We start from the raw sequence: 25,760 nt of genomic DNA on the forward strand, positions 1-25,760 counted from the left end.
TTGTGTTCTGCATATTAGTATGTCACATAAAAGCATTCAACAGAAAGATGTTATGAGTTTAATGCCAACTTGAAGCTATCGAAACATGATAATGATCATCTATAGAATCCTCCAATGTTTGATAAATCGATTTTCAAAATTTGTTTCGATCTGGCTCACTGGCAGCGCTACTGCTAATGAGTACGTTATAAAAGCATACAACAATCAATGCCTACTCCAAGTCACTGGTGAAAAATAGAATGTTGTGAATGAATTTTAAGAAGAGAAAAAAATGAATTTAACTATGCCAAGGGAAAAGCTAGGACATATCATAGCACTCCACTTAAATAAAAGAAATTCCCTTGTCAACATTGTGGTCAGAGTCCAGAAAAGGCTTCCAAATTCAACTCTTCTCTTGTCCTTGATGTACTGCGTGAGTTTCTAGCATGTTTATCTTTTGAATTTGCAGTATGTCCAGAGTTCAAGGTGTTGACATAGGAATATGAAGCCCCAAGGTTGGGAGGCTGGTCAACTGTACTTCTTCGGCAAGCAAGAAAACGCTTTATCAGCCCTCTTAGAAAGGGGCCATTGTATCTGGTTCATACTCCATATAATACGTTATTCCTCCCATGCATAGGCAGAAAAGTGCCACTTCAGCGTTTCTTATATCTAGAAGTAGATGTCTGTTCACTAAAATATACCACAATGAATATGCAACTCAAGGAAGCACATAAAGAGCTAATTCATCTCGTCTGCTCTTCCTCTCTAGTAAGGCAGACAAAGCAGCCATGCCTCCAGCGAACCAATACACAAGCTTACGATCCCTTGTTAAAACCTTTCTTTGCAAGCATATAACTCCCTAAAATATTCCTACACCCGACCGGATTGATGTAGAGCGCACAGCCCCATTAATAGCATTCCAACATGTCCGCATGGGAGACTCCATAAAATTTTGAAGATGAAGGATAACATACGTCACAAACGTCAATGAGAATTATAATGGATATGTCTTCCTAAACGTTGAATACATTGCATTGCCATTATGTGTTAAAAATGAGGCTGAATCAAGATGTATAATAGAACATGGAATAATTGAAGCAAATGGATCCAATTTAAGAGACGAGGAACCCTTTCTGCTCAACAAATAATCAGAGAGAGACCAGATCAAAATGCTTTGACAGCTTCACGATGGGCGTATTGGCTTTCTTGACTTTGGTTTGTAGATGCTCATTTTGAGCCAGGCAACATGTGAGGGTGCAAATCGCTCAAATCGAGCCAATAAATCTGCATGCAAAATCACTCAAATCACTTAAAATTTGCTCTACTGCCAGCGAAACCCGTAATTCTTTGCACATTGATTGTAAAAACCGTTTTTCTTCACGGAGTTACCAAAATAGGGTCTCGAAGAACCATGATTCCCTCTCAAACCGTTAGGAATTCAAGCAAACGATTTCTGGGTTGTGTAATTCATTTTGTTGTGGAAAAAACCCATGTCTTCGTTTGTCCAGATTTGTCCTGGTTTGATCAAAAACCGCTTTTTAAAACTGACATTTTTCAGGGGTTGCGTATGGATTGCCTATAGGATTGATTTGCGTGGGAACCTTATCTGGTCAGTGGTGTCGATTTGGTTGAATTATAATCATCAGTATGGATCGATCGATCCATTTTTCCACAACATTTTGATTGTTCCCAGATCCATGACCTTGGCGAATATATGTTCTTTTCAATTCCATGGAGCTCTTAGTGAATGCTTCCTTGGCTGCAACCACAGCTGCCTCAAACTTTCCAGATTCACATTTATCTGCAAAAACCTGCGTTGCAAATTCTTCTTGATGTTTCGCATAGGGCAATACTTCTCCAGATTTTAGATAAGCAAAGTTTTGGAGCCCATTCTTTTGCACCTCCATCCTTGCGCTTGCTATGATTCTTCTTCAATTTTGTTGAGGATACAGTCTTCCTCTATGATGTTTCACTTGTTCCAAAGGAACAAAAATGAAGAAATAGGTGTCGTGGCAAAGATCCAGCAAATTGGTGACAAATCCATATTGCACATGGCCAAAAACTACAACCATTTCCTATACATTTACTATCACAAGTATCCAATTGCTCGCCTTGTGACAAAAGATGGAGTATGTATTGGGATATTCAATTAATGAAGACAAACCGATTAGAAGGCTATTATTTTTTATATTTTAATTTTATTTTAATTTTTTCTTAAGTTTTAAAAAATTAAAATAATGAAATTCAACCTATCTCTAAAAAATGGTTAGTTTTCAAAAGTAAATTTTTTATATATAATATATATATATATGATATATATATTTTTTTTTTCTCGGTAAAAGACTATCTATTATATTAAGTGGTATTTACATATGAGCTGTACAGTCAGTGAGACAAGTCCAAGGCCAACTATGACCCCTGGGAGAACAAGTTTTGACATGAAATATACCCTCGCAGGGGCAACTACCAGACTCACTAAACCTGCGGACACAAAAGACCAAAAGATCGTGACTGCAATCTGACATAGAGCCGCAAAAGACCGAAGAAACATGACTGTGGGCTGACATCGAGCCGCAAGGAGTTAGACAATGACCACATGGCCCTCGCAGGGGCTTCCTTCCTTCAATCTTGCATCAAAACGTTTCCCAACTAGATAAAGACCATTACATGTCCAGACCACGAGAGAGAGACCATTACACAACAAAATGCAGAACTGCCTATGAACGTAAACAGAAGTAGACACTAAAGTAAATGGAAAGCAAATACCCGCTGAGACGATTGGATAAACCTGGTGCCGAGAGAAGAGAGAGTGATCCTGAGGGCGCGTCTGGGGATTAATCCTCGAGCTCTGCCTCATAGATGTAACTCCATCCCTGTCCTTCCGGCATTCCATCCCACAGCTCCACTGGAGGATTGGTCGCGATTGGGGGTGCCTGATCCTGAGGGATGGGAGGAGCTTGCTGGATTCCTCTTCCTGAGGTACTGGCTTCAATAGGAGGCTGCAGCATCGGACCTTCCTCTTCTTTGCCTTTTTGGGGTGGCCCCTCCTTCTCGGGTTGCTTCCCTCCGTCACTTCCATCCTGGGCCTTTGTGAAGAGCACCGAGATGTGGGCATTGATGCCCGCATTCTCCCTCGAACCGCCCAAGGTAAAGATGACAGAGCCAAAGGCCGGAAGCCCTGCCTCTCCCTCGCTCGAGCTACCCACCTCCAGGAACTGTCCAGCCTGTATTGGTGTTGCTCTCGCCCTCCGGTAACAATAGCAACAACAACAATGATGATGCTCCTCTTCTGCTGGGCGACGTGAGGCCGATCCTCTCCCTGGGCCTCTTCTACTGATCTGCCGCTCACGGAGTTTGGCCATGGAGCCTCTCCCAAGTTCACCCTGCTCCCAAACCGCTGCCGAAGAGATGAAGTCCCTGCGAATCCCGGAGCGGGAGAACTGTATCCGAATTGCTCTGGTAGAGCAATCCCCCAGTGAATTATACCACAGACCTCTCTCCGGATACCCCAGGCACCTGAATTCACAAGACTCCGCCACAGACCAGGCCCCAGAAGATTGCCTTGCTTCGAATTTATCCCCGTCCTGTGCTGCCTGTCTTTCTCCCTCAAGACATTCCTTTGGGTGGCGGCCACAGAATGCTGTAATTGTTCTGCAGGGTGGTTGATCTTCCACCCAATCCAATTTTCCCCGGGACTGCAATATTCCTTGCTCACCATATCCACGCAATTGTAATACGCCATCCTCCCTATGAAAAATCGTTGCAAGACCTCGAGGCAAGCCCGCCTTAACTGCTTGCTGTACATCCATACTTTCCCCTTGCTCTGCATTGAATGCATGGAGCTTGGGCTTCCCAACCTCCTTACCTGACGGCGTATAACCATTACTCCTTTGCGCTGGCACGGGGCGGCACATGCTGGGCATGTGTCCCGTCCTCCTGAGACGTGCCCTCACCCGCATCCGGGAATTCAACATCCTTTTGGATGAGACTCTCACAATCCTGAGCCTTTTGATTGTTTGGGATGATGTCCAGATCGCCTGTTAGGAGGGATCTGTTACTTTCCACCCCAATGTTAGCTAGGAGGTCGGCTATCTTATTGCCTTCTCTTCGTGTGTGATGGAAGGAGAGGGCTCTGTGATTGTGCATCTCCCGTTCTATATTATTCAGTCTTGCTTCTAATCTCCAGCTGTGAGCCACTTTCCTGGCTTGAGAACCATTCTGAACTCGAGTGGCCATGTTGATGATGATCTGGGAATCACCTTCTACCATCAGAGGTTGGAGATTGAGTTCCCTGGCTAAGGATAGCCCTTGCCAGAGTCCTTCCAGCTCAGCCGAGTTATTGGTGTCCCATCCAATGTTGCCATAGTAGATCTGCAGGAGGGTGCCCTTGTGATTACGAATAATGCCTCCAAATCCTGCTAGACCTGGATTGCCTTTGGAGGCCCCATCAAAGTTGAGTTTGTAGGTGTTGATAGGGGGGGGAATCCATCTGCTGTTATCCTTGATGTTGCTATTTATTCTCTGATGCATGGCGTATTCCGGAGGTAGCTGCAACTCCCAATTGTTAAGAATATTTTTCTCATTGTCCAAGGTTGGGAGATCCTCTTTTGTCCATGAACGTAGGAGCATGGTTTCTCTGATATTGCCTTGCAGTTGGCTCCAGATTATTTCGATGGGAGAGTTCTGATCTTTGAAAATGCGCCGATTCCTCTCCTTCCAGATATTCCATAAAGTTGTACCTGGGATGATATTCCAGAGGTGATTGAGTATCTCGCAGCTGTATGGATTCTTTGGCCACTGTCGAATGGTGTCAATAATGTCGCCATCTCCTTTGCATCGCCTCTGGCATCTGAAGCTTATCTTTTCCCAGATCTGCTTGGCAAGTGAGCATGTATCTAAGAGATGCTGCTGGGTTTCCTCATTTTGAAAGCAGTTGTGACATATTGAGGGACCCTGAAAACTGCGTCTTCTTAACCTATCCCAGGTGAGAATTTTCTTGTGCCCTACCATCCATAGGAAGTGGGAAATTTTGGGCCATGCTTTAAAGCTCCAGATTCTACCCCAAAGCGGATCCGGCCTATTGGGGAAGTCGCTTACAAGATTGTACGCCTCTGAGGTTGAGAAGGATCCTTTAGGTAAGTAGCCCCATCTGAGAATATCCTCGCCTTCCTGAAATCGGATACTCCTTTTCTTTAACTCGTTTTCCAGTTCTGCTACTTCTCCAATGTTTGTGTTATTAGTTATCTGATTGCCCGGTAGCCACTGTCTAAATCCATTCTTTGTTTCTTGTGTCCAGTACTGGTGGACGGTAGCCTGCTGCTGCTCCTGTCTGATCTGAGCTAATTCTGGGGGGAGAATACTAGAGAGGTTGGGCAATTGATTCCAAGCATCATTCCAGAAGCGGGCAGTGCGACCATTCCTGATTTCCCAAAAGCTATGCTTTTGTATGAGCTGATAATGCTGCTTGGCAGCGTTCCAAATAAGAGAGCCTCGGTCAGCGGGTGTGAATCTGATAAGCTCCTCTTGGGGCCTGCTGTTGGCATATTTGGCATTCCATATTTTGGCCCATGGTTTGTCTGGATTAGTAACCCATTGCCACCATATCTTAGCATTCATTATGGTGTTGCTGTACTCAGGATCCCTCAGTCCAATACCTCCCTTGTTTTTGGGCCTGCAGACAATATCCCATTTCACTAAAGCCCATTTGCGATTAGTTGCTGAGCTTCCCCATAAAAAGTCTCTCTGCAGATTTCTCAATCTTTTTAAGACCCACTTTGGAGCTGCCAAGATAGAAAAGAGATAGAGAGGCATTGCTTGGAGAACAGACTTTATCAGGACCACTCGACTGGCCAGGTTGAGAGAGCGGTGAGTCCAAAGAGTGAGTTTTGACTCAAGCTTTTCAAGCAAAATCCGCCATGCTGGCTGCTTTAAGGCAGAGGCTGTGAGAGGTGCTCCCAGGTAAGTGGAAGGGAGAGAGGCTGTGCGAAAGCCTAGGATGCGAGAAACAGCGGATTTGACCACAGGAGGGGTGTGGAAGAAGAAGATTTGAGATTTGGAACAGTTAACCTGGGTGCCGGAGGCAGCTGAAAAATCATTAAGCAGAGATTTTAGATGGGAGGCTTCTTGGGCCGAGGGATAACCGTAAAGCATGGTATCATCAACAAATTGCTGATGGGAAGAGGCAGGGGAGTGGTGGATGGAGATTCCTTTGAGGTGATGAGAGGAGAGAGCTTGCTTAATGTGCCTACCAAGACCCTCGGCCATAAGTACAAAGAGAAAGGGGGAGAGGGGGTCCCCTTGTCTTATGCCACGAGAGGGCTTGAAAGGACGAGAGGGAAGACCGTTGACAAGGATGGAGAAGTGAGAGGAAGTGAGGAGGCTCATGATCCAGCGTACCCAAGTGGGACTAAATCCAAAAGCTATCAGCATATGCTGAATATAAGACCAGCTGAGCTTGTCAAATGCTTTGGATAGGTCCAGCTTGAGCAACATACCTGCTTGCTTGGATTGCTTGAGCGAATGAATGATTTCATGCGAGAGAATGATACCATCCAATATCTGTCTGCCTTCAATGTAGCCCGACTGCTCCGGCGAGACGAGCAAGGGAAGAAGGGGTTTTAGCCTATTAGCGATGACTTTGGATATAACTTTATAAATGACGTTACAGAGAGCAATGGGCCTAAACTTGTCAGGTGTCATGGAGTTCTCTTCTTTGGGTATGAGGGTGATGAACGTGGAGTTGAGGGAGGGAAGAATCCAGCGCAGAGCTCTAGATTCCTCAACTATCTGCCAGACCTCCGTTTTAATCATATCCCAAAAAGCATGAAAAAACGTCGTTGAGAAGCCATCGGGGCCAGGGGCCTTACCTTCTTTAAGCTGCGCCATTGCCTCATCTACTTCCTGGGGCTGCACAGGGCGCATGAGGAGCTCGTTTTGTTCTTCTGTGACAAGCTTGGGAATGTTACTGGTAATTTTCCCAATCGCCAGCTTCCTATCCGTTGCTTGCTCCTGGTGTACTTGCTGGAAGTGATTGAGGAGGGTCTGTTCTATGTCCTTATGCTCCTCCACCTTTGCCCCATCTTGAGTCTGGAGGAAGGGGATGTTGTTGTGCATCCTTCGCTGTACTGTAGTGTTGTGGAAGAACTTGGTGTTTCGCTCTCCCTCCCTCAGCCACCGGATCCTTGATTTTTGCCGCCAATAGATCTCCTCTTGTTTCCTCCTTTCTTCCATCTGATCGTGTATGCGTTTTTCCTGATCCAAAGTTGCATCCGTATGCCCATTGTTAATTATTTGCTGATGAAGAACCTTTAGTTCTTGATTTAGCTTCTGCTGCTCCTCAAATATGTTCCCAAAAGTCTCCCTATTCCAGCGCTTTAGGTGACTTTTTAAGAACCATAGCCGTTGCTGAAACTTATACATTTTTGAGCCTTCTGGAGGTATGAAGGAGGCCCAGGTGGTTCTGACGAAGTCCTTGAATGCAGGATGAGTAAGCCAAAAGGCTTCGAATCGGAAAGGACGCTTGGTTCGATCCCCTGGTCTTTGCCATTGCAGAGCTATTGGCCAGTGATCTGACCCAGTGTGGGCTAGTATTGCAGCCGTGATATCGCCTCCAAGATAAACCGCATTGTCCGAGATCAGAAAGCGGTCAAGTTTGGAGGAAATCTGATGCTTGCCCCCTCTGCGATTGCTCCAGGTGAAGGTGCCATTACAAAATGGCAGATCTATGAGAGAGGCCAATCGTATAAAGTCCTTGAAACGGTTAACCTCTGGCTCTAGTCTTGTTCTTCCTCCTGACTTCTCCTCAATCTTGGTTATCATGTTGAAGTCCCCGCCCATGATCCAAAGAGGATGCTGCCGATTCCTGCTTAGTGCTTCAATAGTGTCAAGGAGCACACATTTACTTCCGGAGTCCTGCGGGAAATAAACATTGGACAGATTGCCATGTATGTTGGTTCCTAGAATATGGAAGGTGGCTTGAATGAGGTGATGGGAGGCGTGGAAATCTGAGAGTGAGACAGCATGGGAGTTCCATGCTATTGCTAGCCCCCAGAAGCTCCCGTTGCATCTACCGCCACCGATCTGCAACCTGGCCAGGCTTTCGAGAGAATGCGGCCTAGCGTTGTACTGTTGCATTTGGTTTCCTGGAGGAAACACATCTGCGGCTTTTCCTTCTTGATCATGTTTTTCAAGATCCTTTGTTTCCCTGGGCTGTTTAGCCCTCTTAAATTCCAAGAAACAAGCTTCATGGTTTAACTATTTTGGGAGGGACTGTAGTACCTTGTCAACTTTGCATATCTCCCTGATTCCACCAGGATTTTTCCAACCTCTATTGTTCTCTGGAGATCTGTCTTCCGCCCTCTCTTTTTGGAGTCCTTTGGACGCGCGCTGCTATCCCAATCGCTGCCAGGTTGTATGCCGAGTTGGTTTTGGTGGTAAGCTCTGGAGATGACCTCTTCTAACTTTTCGAGATCTGTCTCAGTGATGGCTTCATATGCTTGTTTCCTGCAGGCTAGCTCCAATCCTATGATGTCCAGTCCATGCAGGTCAATACTTTCTGGCTCTTCCTGCATTTTTTGGACTTGGCTGGTTCCTTCGTGATTGATCTCAGTATCCTGCGGAGGGAAAGTCATCCCATCCATTTTCATTTCCTCGGGGATCGCGGACTCATTTTCCGGGCTTCGCCTAAGAATGATAGGGCTGATCACAGGCGATTTGGACATCGGAGGGGGACTGGACGGAGGGGGATTGGTGGAGGTGGAGGGGCGTGCAAGGTTATCATCAGAGTCACGAGGCGGATCTTCTGTGAGATCGCCTAAAATATCAAAGCTATTCTTGGAGGCCGAGTGAACAGGATGGGTGGCTTGGGGTTTGGACCCATTCTGATGTTTTTTTGGCGCACGCTTCCTATTTGTAACTCGGGTAAAGCCATCCTGTGGAGGGGCCTCCCCTGAGTCAGCAGATTGGATCTTGATGTTGAGAGGGCAGTCCCTAAACAAATGCCCCAGCGCATGACATCTTCTGCATCTGAAGGGCACATGCTCGTAGTCAAGTGGTTGGATCCACTCCTCGTCTCGATGGGCAAGGGTGACCGCTTCAGGAAGAGCTTCATTTAGACGGATGAAAACACATATTCTTGCATAGGAGATATACTTTCTGGATTTGGTTTCCTCTGCTGCCCTGATATATTCTCCAATGCCATTTCCTATTCGCTTCAAACTGTCCTCTTCCCAGTATTCATCAGGGAGAGAGTATAGCCGGATCCATACTGGAGCCCAAGTTAGGTCTTCCTTGTCAGGATTGAATCTGGGAATCCATTCCCTCATGTACAGCCCTGCCGAGTTGAAGAAATATGGCCCTCCATCGAGGATTCTGTGTTTGTCCTCCAGGCAGTAGAAAATGGCTGTGAAGAAGCCCTTCGGTCCAAGCTGGAGAGTGATATCTCCCTTAGGTTTCCATTTTGCCGCGATCCAACCGTTTAAAGCCCTCTCAGTCGGCCAAAACCCTATGAATTTTCCTATGATGGCGTGATCCTTCATGAATTCAATCCTTCTATCGATCTTATCTCCTGGCAATTCTATTCTCGGCCTTTCTTTGGCCACTGGTCGACATGTAGAGGAGGTGACCTTTGGAGTGGCCTCCCGAGTTTCTTGTTCTGCTGATGGGCCATTGGCAGTGCCTTGCTGCTTTTTCCCTTTCCTGAGAATGTCCGGATCTACTGATCCAAAAATGACCTCCGGTTGTGAATTGATTTCCGAGGGGGTGGGCTTTGACGCCCCCCCTGCGTCGTCGCCATTGATCGACTCGGATCCCCTTCAGCTCTGAAACGCCGCAGAGGATCTAGCGCAGTGCCAAGGCTCGTGACTCTGTACTGTCGGCGCTGTCAGGGTTGCAGACCTGGAACCCTAGCTCATCTCCTCGGCGTGAATTCAAAACATCATATATATGATATATATTATTATTATGAGGGAATTTTTTTATTTTCGTTATTTATTTTTATTATTTTTTTTAACTAAAATTCAAACAAAGCACTAGATTTTATCTAAATTATTTTAAGATGATCTTTGATTCACAAAATTCTTTATTGTCATATCGCAGATCAATTTTCCAGCGAGAGTATTTTTATTTGAAATAAATCGATAGATTTTCTGATCTTTCTGATCGCACTAAGCGCAGGAAGAGAGCATACTAATCTCTTGATTTATTTTTATTTATGCAGGTTAGCGTGGATGGATAATAAACACAATCAAGTTCTGCAATCAAACTTCGCATTAACTACACTCTTTCTACAATGTCGTGGGGGCGTTTAGACTCTCGAAAGACAAAGCTTTTCGAGCTCTTGGCTTACCCATGATACAGAAACAAGATATAGAAATGAGAAGATGAAGCAGCTCTTACTGTGCCACTAAATTTATTCATGATGTTTTATTTTTATTTTCGAAAATAAGACTAAAAACTTCTAATGAGATTAAGACTAAAAACTTTTAATGAGAATGACTTCTAATGACTTCTAATGAGATCTCATTTTTATTTTTCTAATCTATTCTATCTATCTTGTTTGAAAGATTTATTTATTTCTTAGGTAAAGGAATGCTTCCAATGAAGCCATCTACAGATTAAAAGTTTGAACATGCTCACATCACGATTTAAAATTTTTATGTTATGTTTTATACGTATGTGAATAACCTGTCTTATAATTGGCTCAAGGTTATTGTACTTGCTCTCCAAGAAGTACCTGTTCAAAATTATCAAATTCCTCATCCGTAGATGGATTAGTGAGAAATGGGGAGTTCAAAATAAACACTGAATTTAAATTAACTATGTGCGAAAATAAAAATAAAAAAATTGCTCCAAACTTTGAACTCTTTTATGAACCTGTTGTCACCAAGTTCCACAAATTAGTCCATAAAAACAATTGCATAAAATAATTACTAAATCTTTCTAGTTGCACTTCCCCAGCAACGGTGCCAAAATGTTTGGTATAAAATGCAAATGCAAATCAGAGTTCAATTAATGTCAACCGGGGAAGGTAAACTTAGAAGTACCACCTATAGGTCTAGAAAGATTTCTAATTTTTTTGAGATCTATTGGTTCTCTTACAAGAACACATTTGTCAAGATCTCTTCCTATAACTAAACAAACTAGAGAGATTCCTAATTTGTCAGAGGTCTTAAGGTTCCCTTACAAGAACACATGAATTTTAAGATCTCTTCCAATATTCGAATATCTAACAAGAACTTAAAAGTTGAAAGTAAATCAAAAAAATATATTAAATTATACCTAAAATAAGCATGCAAGTGAGGCCATGGGGGCCCTCCATAACTCCACAAGAACACCACTTCAAAGGAGACTCAAATGTAGAAGTAACAAAATCAAAGTATGATTCTTTAGTTCAAAATCTCCATCATGATGTACAAACCAACTTTAAGATTACAAATGGAACTCTAAGATTACAAATGAAGATTCTAAGATTACAAATGGAGGAGATTGTACTCCTATTTATACAATGGGATGAGATAACAAATTCATAATGATGATCCACTAATCTCTCTTTAGTTCCATACATCTCTCAACCATCTAGACACATAACCCCCTTTTGTCCTTGATCTTCTCCATGAGACTTATCTTATCAAATTCGAATTTGATCATTTAAGGCCACATAAAGGCGTCTTGGAAGCTTCCTTGGAACCTACACATGTCACAAAAACAATCCACTTTCCATATATGAAGTAAAATATATTATTTTCTAATATTTAATCAAGGATTTCTCTTAAAAATGCTTGAAAATAAATAATATTTGGAAGATATAAATGAGACCCATTAATGATGAACAATAGGGAAAATGAAGTGACATGGTAGTGAATAATGAGTCATATAATGGAAGCATAGGTGAAAAATGTATGGTAATGAGTGATATTTGTATGACATTTTGAAGCCCAACAACATATTTGGGCATTGCAACCCCAATCACATATGTCGATAAACCAAGGGCTCTTAGACCCCTAAAAGTGTTGTTTCACACCCTAAAGAATCATGGTCAACTGATTACATCATTTCCCAGAAGTTCCACTTGAAAAACCACTCAGAACTGGCCAAAACTAGACCATACTGATTGCTCCTTGGTCAAGGTGTGACGCATCTCACCTGTTACACACGGGAGGTGTGATGCATAGTGAAAAGGCCTTCTGTAGGGTGCGATGAGTGAGAGTAGACAAATCGCAGAGACAGTTTGCTAAGTGGATGTCTAAGGAATCTTCTATAAACTTCTCATATAACACTTGTATCTCAGAATTCGCCCAGGGATGAGTAAGAGATCAATGAAATCTCCAAGTGGAACCAAGAACTATCAGTGAAATAAGACTAATAAAAAAACCAGAAGCTAACTCACCCCTCTACAAATATCTATAAATGGATCCCTCATCTGAGAGATATAGAGGCTAGAATTTGGTAATTTGTAAGGAAGTGCTATTGGTTTCTCTTTGAGAAGAAACATTGTATTGTTGGGTGATCTTGCTTTTCATGAGGTGAAGAGGGCTTTCATGCTGGGAGGATGATGTTAGATCAGACAGCTGGGTTGTAATCCTCTCTTCTACTTCTACTATCAATAAAGTTCTTTGAGTTTTCCTCCATATAATTGTGTACTTGTAAATCTTGTTATTTGTGGATGCAATTGTATGGTTAATGTATTTCTGATTCTACATTGTTTATGATATCATAGATCTCGATGCTTTGATGGTGTGTTGTTGCTTTGCCTCTACAGATATTCTCTAAAGCAGTACAAGTAGGAGAAGAGTGGAAAGTTATATTAAGGGAGAGAGGAAACAAGCAAGGAACCAAGTGGAAGATACAGGTTGGTGCTCTCTGCTTCTCTCTTATCTATCATACATAAAGGAAATCTTAAAGCACTTTGAATTTTTTGTTTCTAAGATAGCTACCCATATTAGTGGGACTAGCAAATAAAAAAGACACTAGTTTTCCTAGAAACACCAATCTCTTCCCAGTAGCGTGGGATAGGGATTGTTGTCATCAACAATCTCTATCACTTCGAAATATGCAAGCCCACTTGCACCTTCGATATCCACTGTTATTCCCTGCAATCTTCCCATGGGTAGGATCTTTTGCTGGTACGCCATTCGCAATTGGATCGATGACCATTGCAGTGCAGGCCTTCCCATGCACTCCCATGTCTGCTTTGGCAGGACGTTTGCATTCAATCCTAGATCTAGAATTACTTATTCCATTTCATATTCCCCGATCTACACGGTCAATCTCATCTCTCTTCCTATTAGCATTTTGTGCTTCCTGAGCTTCCGGACTACACGCGGTTCTGCTGGCACGATCCCAACACATCTAATGATGAGTTCTTGCAATCCCTTCACAATTTTGTTGTCGTGTAGTAGCTTCATACATGTCTCCAGAAAGGTAGTGAGCATTGAAGGGTCCATTTCCGGTTCCAGTTTGTCTTTACTATCTGAAGTGGAGGCCTCCACGAAGCTCTTCTTAGCTTCCATGAATGTCTCCATAGGGCATTCCAAATCAAATTCTGGTTCCTTTTTGGAGCCTTGAGAACCCATGCACTCTCTTCAGGCTACTTTCCTTTATCATCTCCTATCTTAATACCACTTTGGAGCATGATATTTACATTCAGGTCTTCCTCGCACGGCTCAAGCTTCATCATTTGCAGGTTCTGAGTCAGGGGAGGTTGGAGTGCCCCTTTATCGCACAACCTCACTATCAGCATGGGACAATCCTTAGTCTGATGATCAAACTGGGTACCATATAAGCATGATGGTCTCGTCGAATTTGTAAAATCGCAGGCATAATGCCCCGGTCCTCCACAATTGTAACATATCAATTGTCTGTGACCTCTTCCTGGTCCCATTCCACCTCGACCTCATCAACGCCCTTAAAATCAAGTGCATGCCATCCCTGTATTTTGATCGACGGCTGGTGATTCGGTCTGAAATCTATAGGTAGCAGTTCAATCCATCATGAGTTCATAACTTCTATAGGTGCACTCATCGTGGTATACTGACCTGCAGAAGTTACAGAACAACTGCTGGGAATTCTGTGTATACTTCTGTAATAGGTGGCAGTTATCCGTAGCATGCTTCCCTCTTATCTGACAAATCGCGCACAATAATGCAGGTGTTGCGCTTGGTATTTCTTGTGCCTCTAGTCTCAATGGTATTGGTCCTCCTCCTGCCAAGTAGCTCGCGAAGACTAGACAATGATCCTTATCGTGTCCCTGGCCTTTGCATTTTACACACCATACCTCCTCGTGTGCTTCTGGGTGAGTCGTCCTGTCTTGTTTCAAAGTCTGCATCTCGAGGCACAAGTTTTTCATCTTCGCGTGGATCTGTTGGACTCCCAAGTTAAGATCTTGTATCAGAGTCTCATGCAGTCTCATTGTGATCTCCAAGGCCTCGGCCTAACTAGATAGCTTCTGTTGTGACAACACGTTCCTTAGATGCGGCGTTAGCGATGCTACAAACCATGCACGGTGTTTCCCATCCGTCAAGGTCATGTTGGCTTCGTGAATAATACCCTTCAGCCTCTAATCCAGCTCCCAGGGGGTCTCGCCTAGAAGCATCGCGATCTCCTTAAATCCAATAATCGACAATGTCTCTGATTTTGGCCTGCTAAATTCCATGTTTAGCGCAGCTTGGATATCTGTTATCCCTACATTTGGATTGTCATTTGAATGCTTAATTTACCACGTCAATGTGCGATCCTACAAAGTGCTCACTAATGTTGCTTTCTTTATATTTTCATATGTGACTCCCTGCGCTTCCCATATATCCTTTACCACGAAAAAAAACGGGTCCGGGTATTCGTTCCCTACTCCTTTGAACACTGGAAATATGGAAATATGGTGGTGGCGGAGGTGGTGTGGGAAAATATGGGGGTGAAGATGGTGAAACTGGTGATGGTGTAGGTGGCGGTGGTTTGCGCGGAATTCACTCCTTTATCAGGCTAATCACACTTCTTGGTGAAACTTTCACAAGCTCTTCCTCACTTTCTCGCGGAGGTAAAATCAAGGGGCTGGACTCTAGTTCTGCACTACCTTTGTTTCTGTAGATCCTCCCACTCCACATAGCCCCAAATATCAATTTATTCGCATAACCCACTTTTCACATAGTAGCATTTTAATCCAAGTGTTCAAAAATTTAACATACTTACCTCACGATCCTTTGCAGAAGCATCCTTCCGCCTCGCTATAGCTAACTGAAGTATCTACCGTGAACTCAGTGATAAACCCTTCTATAATTCGATCGAGCCAATGGTCCACAACATGCATGATCTTATCTTTCGATGCTTTCAGTCTGCACACCAACTCTGGAGTCCACATAATCGATTTGTTGATCCTACACCTTCCTTGACTATCTGCTAGTTTCGCAATCCACTCGTACAACTCAGAAGGGAAGGATGCAAAGAAAATTTCATGGATTTCCGTATATAAGTAGCAATCTAACCACTCTTCCTTTGATAGCCATGGATTCCTATTTTCCTGTGCCGCGAACTCGTGAATCTTTCTATCCAACCACTCTTCAATTCCCTTCTTTATCAGACTCCAATGATATGACATCAGACATCTCTTATGCAGATCTTGGTCCTAGAAATAGAACCATTTGTTGGCTTATTAGGGCCTGACCCAGGTTCAGAATTAAGTTAGCCAAACAAATCTCGGTACTACTCAGCCTTTCAGCAATAGTCTACGAAGCGTGGACTGAGGTCTCACCCGAAGTAGTATGGGAGGGTGCTAGAACTAGGTTTCCACACCATGGAGATGTCTGATGAGTTCAAGTGGTCCGCAGATTGACCCTGCGTGCGGGTTGCTTCATGCACTTACCCGCACTTTGCAACCCGATACAGTACCTTCGTGCAGCCCTACCCAGGGGCTGAGTGTTGCACTCGTTATTACTCGAGATCTTACTGGTATTCCAATGTTAGTTGATTATCTTAGCCTACTTGCGTGCTTTAAGTTATACTTAACAATATAAATCATTCATACAGGTGCACGCAGTAAATAAACAATATATTTGCCATTTATATCAAACATGCATTAACCCAAGAATAGATACACAGAATTATGATATAACTTCTCTTTATTAATTCCTTCCTCACTTACAGACTCAACTCCGCCCTACGCACTCAACTGCAGGGGTCCGCGCACTCAGCTGTGGACTATTAGGCCTCTGCGCACTCAGCTGTGGACTATTAGGCCTCTGCACACTCAGCTGCAGAGCCTTCTCCTACTCTACGACCCAAAGACACACTTAGACTTCGACTCAATCACTTTCTCTTCTCATGATCATCTTCTATTCTCTATCTCCTATCTACACTTAGAGCCTCACTCTATTTAAACAATCCCATGGTCTGCAGACCATAGGTAGGTCTATCCAGCCGATTTTACATTACAAAACTAGCGCAGACAACCCTGTGACTCTATCATACTTTCACGTCCACACCCGGAATTCACAGAGCTTTACAACAAGATTAGGTCAAAAATTGGGCTTTGAGCCCCAAAACATGCCTTGGGGGGATTCCATGCCCAACAATTTACAGGTGTAAAATTATTTTGCAAGTAAAATTAAAAGAGTAAAGTGAGAATACTCTTCCAACCATACAAATCAACGCATGGTTTTGCAAAACCATCCAGGTATTCTACAAGGGTAAAAGGAATTTACATACAAATAAAATGAATTTACAAAGGAAGGAGTAATAAAAACAAAGCTACACATGGTTTTGTAGAAATTTAATTATAAATTTCATTTAAAATATTTTGGAAATATTATTCAAATATCTATCTATATATATATATATATATATATATATATATATATATATATATATATATATTCCAAAATATTTTGTGACACTAATGGATAATAAAATAGTTGGGCAGTCACAGGATCAACTATCAGTGAGGGAAGTCTCAGATTATCAAGTTAGAGGATCAGTAAATAGTTGAGTGAATTACTACGAAAAAGAGAGATACATCTACATCTGCTAGTTCATCTGTCAGCACAACCACAAATTTGGGTCCACATCCTACCTACTCCCACTTCCATAGCAACAACATTTGCATAGCACATTCCACCATAACTATTAATCTGCAGCAGTTAGAGCTTTTTAGTTCATCTATAGTCTAAAAATGTCTTGTCTGTTAGAGACAACATTTATTATAAACGGTTTGTAAATTTTGTATAAATACTTCTGCTTTTGAAGTATTAGGTGTGGATTTCTGAATATTTCTATAGGTGAACTCATCTACAACCTAAGGGTTTAGTGTACTTTTTCAGTTAACGAACAGGGCAAATAATACAATCATTTCTTTACAGGATTCATGTGTTGAGCCACTTCAATGAAGTATATTTCAATTGTTCATGTTCTTTTCTAAAGTATTTCATAGACTTGAATTTTTTCTAAATTTGAATGGTATAACAGGAATGTTATTGTAGAAATTGTTTAACTACACTCTACTCTTACTGTTATACATTTCTATGTTTTCTTCTGATATCCGGATCTGAGAATCCTTAATTGCTCCTTGATTCCAATTGAAAATCATTTCACCATTCCAGGCTTGAGATCTGATATTGATCAGCTACCTTGCCCTATTGTTATGGGAAAATTTAGTGTTTCTTCAAACAACTAACCCCTAGACCTAGTAGCTATTCTAGAACAACAGTTAAAGTAATTCCATTGCTTTTCCTATAGCTAAAAAATAAAAGAAAGAGGAACAAAAGAACCAACCTGTATCTCTCGCTCAATCCCTATTCCCTTTAACCACTTTCTCTGCTCCCTTCCATACTTAAATCACTTGGAAGGTACCTGCACACAAGCCAAGACAGAAAACCATCAAAGCATACATATCGATCTGTTAACTAATCATATTATAGAATTGAAAGTACATATACATCATATAAACACATGAATGGAAAAAAGCATAGAACTCTTTATTGATAAAGGAAAGATTACAACCCTTGAAGCCATGTTCAATTCAGCATCTTCCTTCCAATTTCAAACCCTTCTCTCCTCATGAAGCAACAATTTGACATGATAACATTACTCTCTTTCAAGTCTCACTCAAACAGCATATCCTTTACTCAAGAAGTTCAAACCTCCCCATGCCTTTGAATGCTTGGTCCATTTATAGTTGAATGGAGGAGGTTAAGCCATTAATGGCCCTCATGAATACTTTTCCAAAATTGGGAAGTGGTTCCATGGAGGAAGGGATAATGGATTAAGGTTCATACATCCTCTTCCTCATCCAAAAGCGAGCTCCATCCATCTGGAAACTTCCAGAAGAATCCATTGGATGAGGAATCCAATGGATTCATTTCAAAAATTCGATGAATCTCACTCAGCTTAGGTCAAACAACGACTAGGTGTGATGCATAGCACCCAGAAAGTGTAGTTCCTGCAATGCATTGCAGCCTGATAGAAGGCTTCCTGTGATGATCTCTCTAGGGGCAATTTTTGGATGAATGGTGTCATGAAACTCTTGGGAGGCAAGCATGATGTAGGTTAACCTCATTAGGGAATGAAAACAACTGAATTAGGGGTTTATGGACCCTAATATTAGGGATCTGGAAATCGTGGTTGATGTGCCCAAATTTTCCTGTAATAGTTGCCCCCTAAACTATGAAGTCAAAAATAAACATGTCGAGTGAGATGCTTTACCACTTGGAGAGAAGGTTTCGAGGCAGAAGGTGACCTGCATCAGTTACAATACATATATCATGATACTTTGATTTTTTCTCACAATTTAGCAGAGGGAAGGCATACCCATGTTCATCTTTATAAACTTTCATTACATGTGCAAATATAGTCGTCTAGAGATGTAAACCCATGAATAGATGACCATGAATGTAAGGCCATTGTACATTTGATATAGTACTCCTGAAAAATATATCATAGCCCGGATGGATGAAACTAGATCTGGGGTCTTCAATCTTGTCCAATATTTCACTCAATGTACAAGTCTAACCATGTGAATAGATGATATGAGGTTGAACATAGAGATACATCGTCTGATTACCAGTCAATGATGTAAGTCGTTAACAGATGCGAGAGGAATCACCAATAATGATAATGACCCTCAAGGTACTACAGTACATTTTTCTTGGTGTGAATAAATGATTTGATGTCGAACACCATACGAAGTCTTTCGGTCGAAGGCCATTGATGTCAACCTATCACCGAAAGCGAGAAACCTGCCATTGATGTATGCAAGCCTCAAGGTACTGAAGGGGTGTTTCTAAGTCAACTTCTTGGATGATGAGCTGATGTCGACAAGAAGCGACTCATCACATGAGGGCCTTAATGTATCCCACATCAATGACATGAAATGAGATAAATGATTTTTAGAGATGAAACATTGACTGACGACACAAGGTTCAGGAATGGCAGGCATGAAAATGAAGTTTTACTGTATTGTAAAGGATGAAGTTTTGAACTGAATGACTTCTCTTGAACATATCGGCGACATTGAAGTGAATTGGTAGCATTGACCCAAAACAAAGTAATGGATGGTATGATAGACCAACAGTGTGATAACCATCAAGCTGAATGACCCAACCCACATAGTCACGGTGATGAGGTGAAAGTGTCATGTTCAAAAGCGACCTGCTACCATAAAGTATTCCAGCTTTTTCCCATTTTCCCCAGTCATTTCTAACCAGTACCTCTTTATTTTTATCAAGCTTAAGGAGGATAACATATGCTTGTTGTATAATTCCACCCATCGGGTGAATCCGTCACTATTTGATGTTTTAACGAGTCTAGCGAAGGTGAAACTCGGTCTTGTCTAGATGGACAAGTTTATCGCTATTTAATGTTTTTAACAAGTTTAACGACAAAGATAACTCGTTCCTTTTCACATTTAGAGAGTTTGAAAAGGGACAAAAAGAAAACTCCACGAGTTCTTTTTTGTACATTTGTCTCTCAAGCCAGAAAAAGCATAAAAAAATACAAGAGAGAACCTATTGATCATGTTTGACCAACGAGTACCTTTTTCGTAATTAATATATCTCAACCCGAATAAGGAGTAAAGCTATACTGAGTAGATATTGATTCTAATCCATTAACAAGCTAGAAAGGACAAGTGCTCTGCAATCTCTTCATGTTTAGAGAGTCTGAAAAGAGCTTAAAGGGGACTCCATTTTGAGGAACGAGTGGGTCTAGGATAGCAACTGGTTCCAGTGATGTGGGAACTTTTCAAAACATGTTGATTTATGTGAAGATGCTGGCTAATAAGACCACTCATTGCAACTGTTCCTCAAAGAGGGTAAAACAACCAAGTAAAATCGTATGATCGGCCAAAGAGATGGTGGTGATGGAATGAAAAAACCAAGGCTCATCTGATAGAAAAGGATGATATAATGGCAATCACAAGGGTTTAAAATGGAAATGGGTTCATTTTTACACAAGATTGAACCATAGGGAACTATGCTTGGATTCAGTTTCATGTTTACACAAGCTTGAAACAACAAACTATGCTTGGATTCAGTTTCATTTTTACACAAGCTTAAAACGAAAAGGTATGATTGAATTGGTTTACATGCCCCCAGCATGATGAAAGAGAGAGTCTCCGGTAACTAAATGGAAGTCACTGTGGTGAAGTAGGACGGTTATCCAACACCTTTTTGGCTGCGTCCAAATAGACAAAGGTGAATGGGGTGATTCCCCTCACATAACCTACAGGAAAACTTAACTTTACCACTGGGTGCATGCCCCCCAAGCTTCATTACATTCACCCAAGTAGACTACTCGTGGCTATCAAGTGGATGGAATGAAGGTTCTTTTACGAGTTCAAGTGAAAGACTCGAATGGGATTTTACAAAATCTACTCAAAGACTCGACTTGGAACTTGGGACCTTGCTTCATTTTTTAATGAGCTTTCCACAAGACAAGGAACTCTTCTCAGAGACCCTTGTTTCATTTTTTAAGGAGGTTGACACAAGACAACGAACTATCCTCAGACCCTTGTTTTATTTTTTAACGAGGTTGACACAAGACAACGAACTATCCTCAACCCTTGTTTCATTTTTTAACGAGGTTGACACAAGACAACGAACTATCCTCGGGTTCAATCACAACTCATAAGAGTTCATGAAGGAGAGATCTGGTTCCAATGCCCCCAGTACATGATGTACAACATCACTGAATTGATCATTAGTTGATGTAGGTATGGAACAGGTTGCCACATAATTAACCCGTGGCGGGGCTGATACCATTGGTACAAAAGGACCACTTAGGGAAGATGGTTGACTGGAAGCCATATTTGGACCGAGAAAGGAAATCTGGTCAACGGTGACAATTCTACCTTCATGGGGGAAACAAATCACTTGAAAGAGTTTTGAAACAATAACTCCCATGTCATAAACATAGTCGCACCCAAGAAGTAAATTGTAATCTAAAGGGCCTGGGACTACCATCACATTTAGATAAACGGTTTTTCCTCCCAAAGTAATGGGTAACTGAGGGAGGATCCCTAATGGTCGACTCGTTCCTCTGTTAAAAGCCAACAGATTCTGTGTAACTGGCACAAGTGGCGGCAAACCGAGTGCTTGCCAAGAAGTTGAGGAAAGGATACTCACAGATGCACCTTCATCTATAATAGTGCTAGATACAATCATATTACAGACTTGTACTATGATTTTGAAAGGCACATAAGAAGGAAGGCGGAATCATGCCAGTCGATTCCAATCAAAGGAAGTGGCTAGACTACTTGGAAGGGGTACCGTAGAAACGGGAGGACAACCCCTTGAGTTACGAGAGCGGGAGGATTTTCCTCTTATCTTGATAGAATAGGAGGACTGCCCCCAAGCTCATTAGAATCTGAAGAAACAAAAAGAACCTGAGTGGGATCATGTTCACTCTCTTTGGGAAAGGTACAATTTATTGAAGGTGAAATGGAGTCAACTTCTTCCTCGACCTGTTGATTTGGATCGAGTATAGACTCAGAGGATTTACTTTCAGAGAGAGTGAGTTTGATCGATGGTTGATTTGAGTCATTCAATTCATCAACTAGTGAAGGATTAAGGGATATTTTCTTGTAACCAGATGGAAGTCGTTGCGGTGAAGTAGGATGGTTATCTGACACTCTTTTGGCTTCATCCATATAAGGACAAAGGTGAATGGGATGATTCCCTTCACATAACCTACATGGAAACTTAACTTCACCCTTCTTTCCATGAAATTTCCTATCACTAGTTGATGGTGTGTCACCAACATGATCTCCAGAAGTTGATGACACAGGATGATGTGAACGGGAAGACCATGCTTCTAAGATCTGAGGAATATCAAGACAATTTCAAAGAAGATGGTCTCCCGCACAAATTTTGCATGGATATCAAACTTTGTGAGTCTTGATGGATGATTTCTCATCTAATGTTGCATTCAAAGCAACGGTTTCTTTGTTTTCACTCTGCTAAACTTGCTGAACTTATTCTTCTTCTTCCCTTTCTTCTTCTTCTTAGCCACCTGGTTACTAGTACCAATACTTTGACCCGGCGAGAAGGAAGAAGGGGAGGATGAAACGACCGAGGAAGAAGGCAAAGGGTCGACCTTAGGATCAACTGGAGGTTGATTTTGTCCAGTTGGAGGTGTACTCGATTACGGAGAAATCACAAAATTTTGAACCAAGGAGGTTGAAAACAACCATATTGGCAAGCCAATGGTAAATTTTAGAAGGCTCAATGTAGCCATATATGGAGCACCAATATTTCCAAATGGAGGAAAAGGACAAGGATTCCCATCAAAATGAATTCCTTGATCGGAGGAATCCGAATTTGTCGCCATATGTTTCAACCTAAGATCAACTAAGCAGTGAGCGTGGAGGATGTTATCCACGGTCAATTAACTTTTATGACACTAGAACATAACTTTGCTTTTTCATTTTTAAAGAGCCGAGAAAAAATAAAAGATGACTCTAGTCGCCTTCGATGTTTAATGAGCCTGAAGTGACAAGTGCTCAGATGATCCTTTTACTTTTAAAGAGTTGAAAAGGAACGAAAGTGACTGCTCTGGAGATTTTAGACAAGAGGGTTTAGCAAACAAATCGCAAAACTGCAATATACACCTTGGTCATAAATGAAAAAGAAATTACCAAGGACTTTACGTACGGAAATCAATCTTCCCGAATGCCGTGTTCAGTGCGCTGCAATCGGTAAGTTGGTAGACTCAGCTTCCTAGGGATAAAGGATTTCAATCTATTGTAGTCTCCCACTATATACTCGACAGTACAGGGAGCATAAGCCCGTACTAGTACTTATCGAATCGGAGAGGAGGAATCACCCAACCTCAATGAAAACAACATCCACTAGGTTTTAAGATGTTGGAACACGTCTCTAGCCTAGACCTCTAGATGTTTTATTGAAGTTCAAATGCGCTATTAGGTTAATTGATGTAAATTTTAGGTTGATATTGCTTAAAATTTTCCTTTGAAGGTTCACCACGTGATGTTTTTCGAAATTCCTAAAAATGCAACTAGAATGAGAAGCACTCTTTCCATTTATTTTCAGTAATGAAAATCCTAGCTATGAGGGACAAAGCATATAAGTACTTTTTGAACAATCAACAAAGAGCACAAACTAGATGCAATTCCCTAAACTATTCCTTTCAAGCACATAAGCTCAAACTCTAAAATGCAATTGCATGTATTTTTTTTCTTTTCAGTTTTTCTTAAAGTGAATGATGCACTAAGAAAAACTAATACACAAATGATTCGAAAACTCTTTTCACAAAAATGTCGATTTATGACAATCTCTCTTAAATGGAAAGGAATACTAAACGACACTTTCAACTTTAAAGAAACGAATATTTTTGACACTTTAAACGAAAATATGAACCAAATGCATAAATAGATCAATCGATTATTTATGAAGGAAGACTTAACGACACTTTATTTTTGACAAAATAATCGATCGAAGCTACTTTTCAACAATGGATTGTAAATGACAAAACAAATACATAAAAAAAATTCAACAATCCAGTTTAACTTGGGTCGGAACAAGGAAACAAAGATTGTTTTCAGAGACAAAACCTCATCTATATCCAACAAGCAATTCAAACAACTGAAAATTGACTAAAGGTTTCAGCTCCTAGATGGGAAAACTAATCCTAAAAGGATCAGCGTAGGCCAGAGTTAGGGACAGTGTGATGCATCTCACTAAGTCTATGCAGAAGGTGCAATACAGTGCACTTTTTCAGTTAAAAATGTGTGTAGATTACAGAATGACAATTTTATGCTCAAAACTGACTCAATTTTTAGTGAATTGACCTTGAATTCGATGAAAAACAGAAACTACAATACGTCAAAGTGTTTGAAGAGATTGATAAGCTACTATAAGGGATAGGATTGCTCCCTAGTGAAGTCGCCATTTTTTTATGGGAAAATTTAGTGTTTCTTCAAACAACGAACCCCTAGACCTAGTAGCTAGTCTAGAAAAATAGTTAAAGTAATTCCATTTCTTTTCCTATAGCTAACAGACAAAAGAAAGAGGAACAAAAGAACCAGCCTGTATCTCTCGCTCGATCCCTCTTCCCTTTGACTGCTTTCGTCGCTCCCTTCCGTACTTAACTATTGTGGGGAAAAATGCCTATCCAGGACGATCCTATCCACCTAAGGTGTGACAGTGCCTTAGCAAAAAACAGATACAGCTATTCTGGTTTCTTCCTTTATGAAATGTGAAAGAGGGGAGATCGATAGACTTACCGTTGTCTTCTGTTTGTCCCCCGATCTAGATCCTCTTCTCTTTGGGTGTTCACAGCTACTTGCCTCCTCGCTTGCTCAAGAGAACAACTACTTGATTCCCACGAGATCACAAGAGAATAGCTACCTGTGACAAGAGAACAGCTACTTGCGACAAGAGAAGAACACAACACAAAGGCAGATATTCATATTCACAAATGATTCAGGATTAGAAGTAAATCAAATACACTAATGCAATCATACAAATACACCAGTATATAGGAGAAAACCAAGATAGCTTTATTGATTGATAACAGGGTTCAGGAAGAGATACAACCCAGAGGGCTCCAATCCAGCATCTCCTTCCCAGCAGAATGGAATTCCTTCTTCAGCTCCCTTCAAATCATTAAGCACCCAATGTTTCCAGTCTCAAACCAACAACAATTCTTTGCAATAACAAAATTCCAGCCTCTAGATCTCATGGAGGAGAGATCTATATATAGTTATTTTGGAGAGAGGATGAGTCAGCTTGAGATCTGACTAGTGTCCTCTCCCTCTCTCAGTTCTTGAGTCCACTTGGAGGTTCTTGCTTCCACTTGGAGATTTGGAACCTCTTACTCATCACCAGTCGAATTCCCTGAGGCAAGTGTCATTTTGGAAGCTTCCTGACCATTGACACATTGAGGAATGAGCCTACCACTTGTCCAAACTCGCTCAGCGCAGGTAACTAGTGTTGGAGTTGACATTCAACGCAGGTATCCAGTGTAGCAGTTGACATTCAGCGAAGATGCTCAGTGGAGCTGTTGACATGATCCTGAATTGACTTGTTTTTGAGTGGTTTCAGGTGGAGAACTTCTGTGAATTGTTGTGGTTAGTTGGCCTTGTTCCTCTAGGGGTAGGAACAACATGTTTAGGGACTTTGGATCCCTTAGATTATGGACATTTCATGCTCAATGCTGTAAGGCACAAAAATGTCTATAACAGTTGCCCCCTAAAGTATGAGGCCGTTTATCGGGTGAAATGATTTATCCAGGAGGGTCCGAAGTTCATCCATTTGCTGGGAGGAGACCTGCAATAAGATACA

The 25,760-nt window shown here is 41.7% G+C and overlaps 1 protein-coding gene and 1 pseudogene across 1 annotated transcript in view; both read right to left on the minus strand.

Moving 5' to 3' along the window:
- Nucleotides 1-356: 356 nt before the first annotated feature.
- On the minus strand, nucleotides 357-1,886 carry LOC149211320 (uncharacterized; annotated as a pseudogene).
- Nucleotides 1,887-3,861: 1,975 nt separating this feature from the next.
- Nucleotides 3,862-25,760, minus strand: part of LOC149211321 (uncharacterized) — an 89,516-nt gene continuing 67,617 nt past the window's right edge. Inside the window, exons 3-4 of the mRNA XM_089393139.1 lie at nucleotides 8,304-9,675; nucleotides 3,862-8,199 (exon numbers count right to left, since the gene is read on the minus strand). Of these exons, the coding sequence (XP_089249265.1) occupies nucleotides 3,862-8,199; nucleotides 8,304-9,675 (5,710 nt within the window). The remainder of the gene's footprint in view (nucleotides 8,200-8,303; nucleotides 9,676-25,760) is intronic.

This window comes from Pinus tabuliformis, chromosome 1_1, assembly GCF_031772625.1.
Source record: "Pinus tabuliformis cultivar Carrire ecotype Pingquan chromosome 1_1, CPIR1, whole genome shotgun sequence".
Classification (NCBI taxonomy): domain Eukaryota; kingdom Viridiplantae; phylum Streptophyta; class Pinopsida; order Pinales; family Pinaceae; genus Pinus; species Pinus tabuliformis.